Genomic DNA, 10,227 nt, shown 5'->3' on the forward strand with positions numbered 1-10,227 from the left:
GACAGGCCACCCATGGGTCCCCAGGGTGCAGGGCTGTTCCCCCAGGCTGCCGCTTGCCTTGTACACAGCGTTGGGCAGGAGGTTGTTCATCGTGACCCAGCCCAGTTCCAGCAGATGCTCAGCCGTGTCGTCAGACTTGTTGACCTGCGCACACAGACCTGTGAACCCCACACGTCCTGGACCCCATCTCGGGGGCTGTGGGTGCCACTGGCCAGCTCAGTACCTTGCTGTAGAGAAAGCGTTGGAGCTCCAGCTCGGCTATGCCCAGCTGCCCATCCTCCTCAGTCAGACGCCAGCGTGCCTGGGCAAAGTAGAATTCAGTCCGCCGCGCCACGCTCACATCTTCCGGCTGCTTTCGCAGCTCCATCTTGTTGGCTCGCTGCAGCTGGAAGTCCTTAAAGCACCTACAGCAGAGGGGAGTGCTGGGATGCAGGAGCCCTGGGTAAAGGGGGACACAACACTGGGGAAGCCAGAGGTGGCCCCCACCTGATCAGTATGTTCAGCTCCTCGCTCTCCAGCTGCAGGTCAGCTTTCTCCTGGCTCAGCTGCTGCTGCAGCCTGTGGTTGAGGTCGAGCAGGCTCTCGTTTTTGCTGTCATCCTGCAGGGACTGAAGGACAGACAACCCTCAGCACCCTCTGCCCTGGAACAGGGACCCCAGGGAGACAGGGCCTGCCAGGATGCGGGCTCACCTTCACGTTGGAGTACATTTGCTTCTCCAGCTGCCGGATCTGGGCAACATGCTGCCTCACGGCCTCTTGCAGGTGTAGGATACTGCTGCGCTGCTCCTCGGGGTTGCTGGAGATTTCCAGCTGGAAGCGCACCCGTTGTTTCTTCTCACTGTGCTCCTAGAGCCAGGGATAGGGGAAGGTTAGGAATGCCCTGGGTGCAGTGAGTGAAACTGTGTCCTGAGGCCTTATGGGTACCTTGCGTTTGGGCTCCACGTGCAGCAGCAGGTTGTTGACTATGTCAAGGATCATGGCATACTGCGCAGGGTTGGTGGAGATCTCCAGGTCGTGGTGGATCAGCGTGAATGTGTCCACAGCTCCTGCAGGGACACACAAAGGGCAAGTGGGGCCTCAGCATGGCCAGAAATGGGAGGCATGTGGGGGCCAGCCCAGAGACAGAGAGGGATGGGGGAATGAGCCAAGGTGGTTACGCTGGCTCCAGCAGGCACAGCACGTCCAGCATCATCTGGTGCACTGCCACGTGGCTGGGGACACCTCCTGTATGCACCCCTCTGATCTCAGCAGGGCCAAGACAGACCATCCCTGGACTTAGCTGGTACCCGTGGGTCAGCCCAGAGCTCTATCCCCTGAGACACGCCGCCTGGATGTACCCACCCTCCTGCTTCTTCAGCAGATCCTCCTTCTCCTGGTTGGCAGGAGTCTCGGGGGGCTTTATCTGCGTAGCCAGCTCGGGGTCAATGTCATGGCTGTAGCTGATATAGTACATGCGGCAGCTGCAGCGAGAGATGATCCTCTGCACCTGCTGGGTCTGCTGGGCTTCTGAGGGCTGGTTCCAGTCTGGGGACAGTAGGGGGACCATGGTCAAAGCACCATGTCCTGTCACGTTGCTGACCCCACGGCACAGGGCTCAGAGCACCAGCCAGCTCCTGGAGCCATCCAGGGACAGGCCAGGTGCTCTCAGCTTCTCAGCCTTGGGGTCACACGTGAGAAGGATTGGGGTGGGCACAGCAGCCAGCTCTGCAGGCAGTACCTGTGGTGGTGCTGACCATGCCCCCCACTGCTTGCCCGCTCTCCATCAGCTCCTGCACCGAGTCCAGGCTCCGCTGCCGATGCTCCTCAATATTTTTCACCTGGAGACACAAGGAGGCACCACTGGCTGTCCCTGCTCTCCCTGCCTTGGTGAGGACACTGGCAGTGCTGCCTGTCCCCCATGCAGCTCACCCATCACAGCCTCCCTGAGCGACTCACCTCCAGCCAGAGCTGCCCATGCTCCCTCTCAGTGGGGCTGCTCTCTGTTGTGGCGAAGTACTGCATGCCATCCAGCAAGCAGGTCCAGGACGTCTTCTGCTTCAGCGTGTCCCCGTACCAGGCGGGGTGGTGCTGGCACTGCAGCAGCTGGGCCTTCGCAGCGGACACAATCACACAGCCCTCTGTCTCCGCACCACGCAGCACCATCTGTGGGGGGAGAGACCCTGGGCGTCAGACGAGCCCTTCTGGGCCAGGCATGGCCCTTCTCACAGCAAGGCCGTGGGGAGCAGAGAGCGTGGGGACAGGCAGGCTGGCCAGCACAGCTGCTCGCTAGCCCCCGACTCCTCCTCCGTGAAGACCACGAACTTGTCTGTCTCCTCAATGAGCTTCTGCAGCATGTAGGCTCCTGGGGAAGGAGAAAGGGTCAGTGTGAGGCTGCAGGGGGCTGGCTGGGGGTGACGGGATGAAGGCAGGCACGTCTTTGGGTTTCCCATTGCTCCCCTCCCTGCCCTGCTCACCCCCCGAGGACGCTCTCTCGGGACGGCCGCTGATGATGGGAGCGGTCACTCTGGCAGGGACAGAGTGAGCAGAGAGTGGTCCCCGCTTCAGCTTTTTGGCTTGCAGCTGCGTGTCGATCTTCAGCCCCTTCAAGGCCTCGGTGGACAGGTTGCGCTTGAGCACAGCCGCTTTCTTGTAGCCGTCGTAGAGGCCGAAGGCAATGTCCCGGTTGGTGGTGGTCCAGGATGCTCGCAGGTCCACCAGGTGCAGCTGGTGTGTGTGGAAACCATCGTCTCCATCCCGCAGGGGCAGCTCCTAGGCACAGAGGATCAGAGCCTCAGCACGGCAAAGCCACCCACAGTCCCTGTCCACGGGCTTCACACACGGGGGCCGGGAGCCCTGCCAGACCCCACAGGCATGGCATGAGGACCAGAGTCCTGGGGAATACCTCAGAACCCAACAGCAGGGACCCACACCAGGGACGCTGTGGCTGGAACAAGGCATCCCTTTGGCCAGGCACACAGAGGCCCTGCAGGTCTGTCTCCTCTCCAGCCAAATCCCTGCCCCATTGCACCCAAAGACCAAGGTCCCCTTGTCCCAGGGGGATGCCATCAGGCCAGCCTGGGTTACACATGCCCCACCGTGGGTTTGCGGTGGTACCTCCTCAGCTGTGCGGTTGCTGTGCCTCTGGTAGGTGAGGGAGGACAGGCTCAGCAGGTGGGTTTTCTTCACCAGGGTGTCGAGCCGGTGGTCGGCATTCTCGTCGCAAGTGGAGGCCATGAGGTGCACAGTGACCTGACTCAGGTCGCTCACCATCTGTGTGATGCTCCACTCCGAAATCAGGCGTCGCATCACCGTGCCGGCTGGGGGACAAGGCGAGGGGTCAGCTGGGGCCCTGCTCTGCCTGGAAGTGCCGCCAGCAGGGCCCCCACTCACCTTGCGGGATGAGCCGCTGGGTGCCACGAGTGAAGATGTGCCCCTGGCAGCACTCCACCTGGATCCCCCGCTGCTGGGCAAAGGATGCCCAGTAATGCACCTGTGAAGGAAAGCAGAGGCTGAGAGCCCAGCGCAGGCAGAATGGGGTGGTAACACCAGACCCCCACCTCCAGGACTTGCCTGCAGCCGGGGAAAGAGCGCAGTATAAGACAGCTGCTTGTAATGCTGCCCCAGCTTCTTCTTGCTGGGTTTCATGTTGTTGAAGAGCTTCCCGCGGCAGATGGGGCGTGTCACGCTGGTCCATGTGGCCCAAAAGTTCTGCATCCAGCGGAGAGTGCTGCTGTAGAGCAGGATCCGGGGCTGGGAGTGCTCTGAGAATACACCCACTGTCAGCCAGCACCATGGGGCAGGGGCATGGCAGCACCCAAACCAGGACCGATAAGGATTGCTAAAATCAGCAAGGCCTGCCCTGTCCCCCTTGCCCCTGCGGGATCCCCAGGGTGCTGTCACCCACCCTCACTGGGCCGTGTCAGGTCCATCCGGATGGAGAGGTTGAGGTTCTCGGAGCGGAAGGCACGGTAGGAGTCATACTGCTGCCCCACCGGCACCTCAGGCAGGAATTCGGGGGAGCGCAGCACCACACTGTGGTGGTCATGGGGGTTCCCATGGCACAGCCACTGCAGGTCCAGCGTCATGCACAGGTCAGGCAGGTGCAGGAAGCAGCAGTCGTCATATCTGCATGGGGGAAGAGACCCCAGTTACCCCCCAGCACCGGTGGCAGCCCCCACAGTCCCGGGCCCACACTCACTTGGAAGCTGTCCGGACGTTGATGTCCAGATTGCCCTTGAAGACAAACTGCCCGGGCTTCCAGTGGAAGGAGAGGTGGCTCCATTCCCAGTGCATGTTCTCCGTGGTGTTGTAGGGGTCCTGCGAGGACGAGCATGGGGAGAGGCAGGTGTGAGCCAGCCCCACACTGCGCTCTGCTCCCTACCCTGGCGGCACCCACCTCGGTGGCCAGCTGGTGCAGGTTGGCCTGTTCAATGTCCATGTGCCAGTCCCCATGGAAGAGAAGACGGCTCTTGTCCCACCAGGGCAATGGGGCACTGGGGTCCTCTGAGGGTTTGGTGAGGAGATCCACGCACTGGCCGATCAGGGTCCAGGCCGGGTCCCAGCAGGGCCCCCAGACGATGGTGTACTGAGAGATCTCAGCTGGGGACAGAGAATTTGGCTCAGCCCTTTGCACGTCCCACACAGCCTCGTCCCTACCCCGGCACAGAGCCCCCCCTGCTCCTCCAGCTCTTACAGTGGAAGTCATGGTAGAACTTCAAGGGTGGCATGTTCCTCTCCACCGTCGCATCCCCCCAGGGCAGCCCCAGCTTCAGGACCTGGCGGCGCCGGGAGCAGGCCTGGCCGCACTGCTCAGCTCCAATCAGCCGTCCCGAGAGCTGCCAGTTGCGGATCTCAAAGAGGTAGCGAGGGTAATCACGGATCCGCACTGCAGAGCGGAGGAAGGGCTGAGAGATGGGGCAGCAAAGGGACACTGCCCCGCTCCCCCCCTCTGGGCCACAGCAGGAGCCGCTGACCTGTCACATCCCTGCTCCCTTCCCACTCCCCTGAACCTCCAAAAATTGCTTCCCCTCTTTGGTTACATATCACGTGGTGCCAACAGGTCCCTGCCCTGGGAGCCCAGGCCACGCAGCCACCGTGCTGTCCTCCATGGGCACCTTCACACGAAGCAACTCACCAAAGAAGCTGCCAACTCTGCCTTTCATCATGCGGCACCACTGCGTGACCATCTCCAGACCCTCTGGGGGGAACGGGCTGACACCATCCAGATCCCTCATCTGCTCCAACACACGCTCCGTGCCATGGAAAGACTCATCAGCCATGGCCACCAGCTCCAGGTGGGCCAGGGTCCAGGTGAGGAGGGCCCTCCGCATGGGCGTGTTGGCATAGAGGCGCCGCGAGCGCTGGATGTAGATCTCTATGTTCTTCTTCTCCAACGAGGCATAGAGCTCCTCGATCTTGCGGGCAGGCAGCAGCTCGCCATGTTGCTTGCGCAGCGCAGCCACCTTGGCGTCCAGCAGCTGCAAGCGCTTGGCGCTCTCCTTGCTCTCGTCCTTCATCAGCTCGTAGTTGTCTCGTAACTTGACCTCAAAGACGTCGTCCAGGAAGACCCAGGAGAAATGGGTCACTTTGAGCAGGAGGTCGGGGGGCAGCGCTGTGCTGGCAGGGTGCCCGCGCCGGTGCAGACCTTTCAGCCACTTCTGCACGCCCACGGCAGCATCCAGCGTGCGGGAGAAGTCATACTGGTAGGGGAACTCGATGGTCACGCTGGCAAAGGAGAAGGCCCAGCCACGGTTGCGGAGGGTGCGCAAGGTGGGGAAGGCGCAGCGGTGCAAGATGACCTCCTCCAGCTCTGGCAGCAGCTTCACCTCCACCTCCTTGAAGCTGAAGATGCTGTGTCCGTCAAAGCCGGCAGCCAGCTCGGGGCAGTAGCCATGCAGGGCACCGCCGTGCCAGCTCACAGAGGTCCTTTCGGCAGCCAGGCTGATGTAGTTGGCTTCGGAGACAAAGGCTGTGAGCTTGGCAGAGCTGAGCTCCAGTGACAGGGACAAGAGTCTTTTGGGAGGGGCCCCATCTGGCTGGAGGGGCCCCAGTGTTTCAGTAGGGGTGGCCGGGTGGGACGCTGGGCTCTCTAGGGGAAGGGAATGGGGCACCCTGTGGCCAAGGGCGCTCCGCAAAGCTTCGTGGCACTGCAGGGTGGCCAGGGTGTGATGGTACAAGTGCATGTGGTCAGGCGGGCTCCACAGCACCGCCAGCCCCTCGCCGCACTGCACCTACAGTGGAGAGAGTGAGCAGGCACCAAGTCACTGCCGGGTCCAGCACAGCGCAGCCCCGTTCTCCCCTCTAGCACCTTTCGATGCCAGACAATCCTCCCCCTGCCCCATCCATCCCAGTCCCATCAGTACAGGATAAAGCAGACACCTGAGGCCCACACAAACCTCCAGGGAGCGGATGCTGCTGTGGTAGGTGACAGAAAGCATGGAGAGGTTGGCCACTGGGTTGGGGATGGCAGGAGCTTTGCAGCACGGCTGCATCTTCTCCGTGATGCTCTTCACCAAGGCCAGCACCATGCCCTGGACGCTGACCGTGCAGCTCTCGGCACTTCCCAGGACGGTCAGCGTGTCCAGCCGCAGCTCCAGGGCACCTAGAGAGATGGTGGAGTGCTGGAGGCATGGAGGAGGCACACCAAGACATGCCAGGTTCCTCTGACCACAGGCCTGTTCCAGCACAGCCGTCTGGGATCAGCCTGGATGCTACTTACCCACCACGGCTGAGAGTGTGAAAAGGTTCACATCCTCCACCTTCAGATCCACCTTCCAGAGCAGACCCCAGGGCTCGTTTGAGGCAGAAGGTGGATGCTTGGCAAGCTCAGCTCCACTGGACCGTGGGCAGAACAGGGGCAGGACCCTGGCCAGGCACTCGGTGCAGGTGTCCGATGACTCCATTTGCAACCCCCGGATGGTAAAAAAGCTGGTCCGACTGGGCGCTGGACATGCCAAGGGGCTGGTTGTAGCTGCCCTGCAGAAAAAACAGGACAATCACTCTCAGGCTGCAGGATGTCCCCATGCCACCACGAGTCCCCATGCTGCCTGCATGGAATATCAGCTGGGCAGCCCACCCCTCAAGAGCCACCGCTTGCCCCATCACCTGCAGGTTGAAGGAGTCAAGGATGAGGGCTTCTCCCCACACATGCATGTTGGGGGGATGTGGGGCACGCTGGATGTGCGAGTCGTTGCCCACGCGCCAGCAGAGGTGGTCCACAGCCAGCACCACTCGCTGGTGCACGCTCTGTGGCCGCAGGTGCTGGTAGTCTGCAGGCAGAGAGGAGGGGGTGAGTGCGGGCAGGGCTCGCTGCTGCCTGCTCAGCTGCCCCCGAACAGGGGCAACTCAGACACAACCAGGAAGGGGTCCACAGCCTCTGGCCAGACCCAGAGATGGGCAAGCACAAAGGCGGCACAGTCGTCCCCATTCTCATCCTGGTACCCCTCTGGCAGGGCCACCGACCCCTAAGAGCCCAGCAGCCACCCTGGTGCCAGCTGGCAGCCCGTACCTGCAGAGATGGAGTTGAAGCCCAAGGCGAAGGGTGGAGTGTCCCCCAGCTGCACTGACACATTGACATTGGACAGCGAGGCACACAGGATGATGGGCGCTATGATTTGGGGATAGCTCCTGCACAGGACAAGTGGGGACAAGCTGTTAGTGGGGTGCTTGTGTGCCACAGAGCCTGGCAAGGAGCAGGCCCAGGGGAACGCCCTCTTTGCAGGGACCCCCCAACTGCCTGCCACTCTCCAGAGCAGCCTCCCCATCCCAGGGCCTGTGCACAGGGCAGAGAAGGTGCTGGGTGCCTGGGCACCCTGCTAGAGCACGGCACGCAAGAGGAAACAAGCTGCGATACCAGCAGCTGTGCTGAGCCCAAGTTTACCTTCCCTTGTGCCCTTGGCTGGGGACAGGCACCGCCTGGCACCTGTATTCCTGTGCCAATAGGCCCAGCCAGTGAGAAAACTCTTGGTGGCGGTAGTGGATGATGCAGGTATTGAGCAGCACAGCAGCCGAGAGGTCAATGGCTGTGACCTAGAGCAGGGAGAGGGCAGGGTGGCAAAAAGCTCATGCCAGGAGCCAAAACAGCTCCCCCCCGGGGGACGGGACGATACCCAGCACTCACACACCTGCACGCTGGTCTTCAGGGAGTTGAGGCACACGATGCGCTGGCGGCTCTGGGACAGGAGAAGGCCATCTGGGGAGAGAGAGGAGCAGAAGTGAGGTGTAGCAGAGGGCAGCAATGGCAGCCCTGTCACACAGGCACTCTCCTGGCTACTTGCCCTCCAGCTGGAGGTCTACACTCATTTGGTCCAGGTCTGAGGTGGGCGTGAAGTTGCGCAGTGGGATCTGCTCCTCTTCACGCTGATATAGAAACTGCAGCAGCTTCAGGCTCCAGGTGAGGTGCCTGTGAGAAGCAGGGAGTCACTGCCAGAAGGGAACTGCACTGTCATGTCCTCCATCTTCCCGTCCCTCATCCCCAGCTAACCGGCACACTGGCACAGACAAAGACACCAGCCAGTGCCCAGCTGCAGCCCAGCCCAGCGCTCTCATCCCATCGGTAGAGGATCCCATCAGGCTGTCCTACTGGAGAACCAGCTCACGTGCCTTCCTCCCTCCCCAAGAGCTCAGCCCCAGGCCAAGCTCAGTCCTTCCCACTGGGGTGGGATCTAGGACTCACTCTCTGCAGTCTGGCAGAGCAGGGGACAAGCAGAGAATGGCACAGTTGTCCCCAAGTCCCTGTCCCCAGCGCTGGCTCCCCCTCCACCTGTCTCCTTACCTCTTCTGGCTATTCATAGACAGCACCACGCTGGTGTTCTCCAGCTTCACCTCCACCCTCCTGGGGATGAGCTGCAGCGTGTCCCTGCTCAGCAGAGACAAGGACTTCAGGGGCTCCTCCGGGCCTGGAGAGGGACACAGAGAGTCACTGGAAGGCTCTTGCCGAAACTCCCACACCCTGCAGTGGGTGGCAGTGATAGCACAGCCAAATTCCTCTGGCCCCAGTGCAAGTGTGGGGGCTGCCAGCCCAGCCCCTGCCCTGCCCAGAGCTTGTCCCTGTCCCCATCCCTGACCTGCACTGGGCTGTTCCCCCACGCTGCTGTGCTGGGCCCCGTCAGCGACGTGGTGCAGCAGCAGGCTGCAGAAGAGCCCTTCGTGCAGCTCTGCCTGCAGGGTCTGGACGCGCAGCCTGACGCCCACCAGCCGCCGCTTGCTGCTGATCTCTAGCGAGAGGGAGAGCACCAGTGCCAGCTCTGCCAAGCAGGTGTCATCCTGTAAGGGGACACGGGCAAGGAGTGGATGCTGCAGTGAAGCGCTGGGCACAGCACGGAGCCCAGAGCCTTGCAGGAGCCCTGCAGCGTCACCCAGCCTCAGCGGCATGCTGGAACAGGTCCTCAGGGTGGCTCAAAGAGCCAGTGCCCAGGCCCAAAGTGTTGAATTTCTCCCTTCCCCAGCACTCACCAGCTGGCTGCTCCGGAGCACTTTGCTGTTCACCTTTGTCAGGCTCACCTCACAGGTCAGGCTGGGGAGAGCAGAGCACAGAGGCTGTGGGTCCTGCTGTCTCCAAACCAAGCCCCTGCCCCCCCTTTTCTGTGGGACACAGGGACCCCAAGACCCTGCTCCAAGTCCTCCCAAAAGCAGAGCACGCCATAACTCCATGCACAGCACAGCGACTCGTAATTTGAAGAACACACACTTGAGCTTCCCATGAAGGGAAAAGGGACCAGGCCAGCCTCAGAGAAGGTTAATGTGTCACATCACAGGTGACATGGGATGCTGCCAAGTGGGACAAAGCGAGGTGAGACACCAGGGAGCCTGGTCAGAGGAGCCTCCCTGCCCCCCTAAGACCTGGGGCCAGGCTGGCGGAGCAGAGCAGGATGAGAGCACAGCATTACCTCTTCCCATTGCCATTCAGAAGGAGACGCGTCTTGCTGGCCTGGATGTGCCAGAGAGACTCCGAGGTGGCCACGTGCAGAACCATGATGTTGATGGAGTCCATGTGGATGGAAAAGAGCTGGGGGGAAGGTGCTACCGTGAGGGATATCCAACAGCAGCACAGCCTGCAACAGCCTCTCACCAAGCCAGTGTCTCACCTGGCTAAGGAGCCTCAGCAGGGAGGGTTTAAGATTCAGGTCTGCTCTGCTTTCATTTCCATCGGCTTCTCTGGGAGCTTCTGGGATGGACGGCTGGAACCCAGGGCCCTTCTGGAGATCCGTGCGGATTCGCACCTCACCAAAACACAGCTCAAAGTAGCGC

At 61.6% G+C, this 10,227-nt stretch overlaps 1 protein-coding gene across 1 annotated transcript in view; it reads right to left on the bottom strand.

Annotated features, from left to right (window-relative positions):
• The window catches only part of KIAA0100 (KIAA0100 ortholog), a 12,213-nt gene extending 1,986 nt beyond the window's left edge, over window positions 1–10,227 (bottom strand). Inside the window, 31 exon segments of the mRNA XM_035900637.1 lie at window positions 1–144; window positions 224–404; window positions 487–608; window positions 691–846; window positions 925–1,046; window positions 1,342–1,524; window positions 1,718–1,817; window positions 1,936–2,142; window positions 2,187–2,341; window positions 2,454–2,748; window positions 3,094–3,296; window positions 3,370–3,469; window positions 3,550–3,740; window positions 3,884–4,104; window positions 4,178–4,296; window positions 4,376–4,578; window positions 4,673–4,864; window positions 5,114–6,209; window positions 6,375–6,580; window positions 6,698–6,900; window positions 6,902–6,954; window positions 7,084–7,247; window positions 7,487–7,605; window positions 7,859–8,007; window positions 8,103–8,170; window positions 8,256–8,380; window positions 8,753–8,876; window positions 9,045–9,243; window positions 9,433–9,493; window positions 9,867–9,985; window positions 10,065–10,227. The exon segment at window positions 1–144 is cut by the window's left edge and continues 75 nt beyond it. Of these exon segments, the coding sequence (XP_035756530.1) occupies window positions 1–144; window positions 224–404; window positions 487–608; window positions 691–846; window positions 925–1,046; window positions 1,342–1,524; window positions 1,718–1,817; window positions 1,936–2,142; window positions 2,187–2,341; window positions 2,454–2,748; window positions 3,094–3,296; window positions 3,370–3,469; window positions 3,550–3,740; window positions 3,884–4,104; window positions 4,178–4,296; window positions 4,376–4,578; window positions 4,673–4,864; window positions 5,114–6,209; window positions 6,375–6,580; window positions 6,698–6,900; window positions 6,902–6,954; window positions 7,084–7,247; window positions 7,487–7,605; window positions 7,859–8,007; window positions 8,103–8,170; window positions 8,256–8,380; window positions 8,753–8,876; window positions 9,045–9,243; window positions 9,433–9,493; window positions 9,867–9,970 (5,565 nt within the window). The 5' untranslated portion in view covers window positions 9,971–9,985; window positions 10,065–10,227.

The sequence above is a fragment of the Egretta garzetta genome, unplaced genomic scaffold (assembly GCF_000687185.1).
Source record: "Egretta garzetta isolate BGI_Z169 unplaced genomic scaffold, ASM68718v1 scaffold108, whole genome shotgun sequence".
Lineage (NCBI taxonomy): Eukaryota > Metazoa > Chordata > Aves > Pelecaniformes > Ardeidae > Egretta > Egretta garzetta.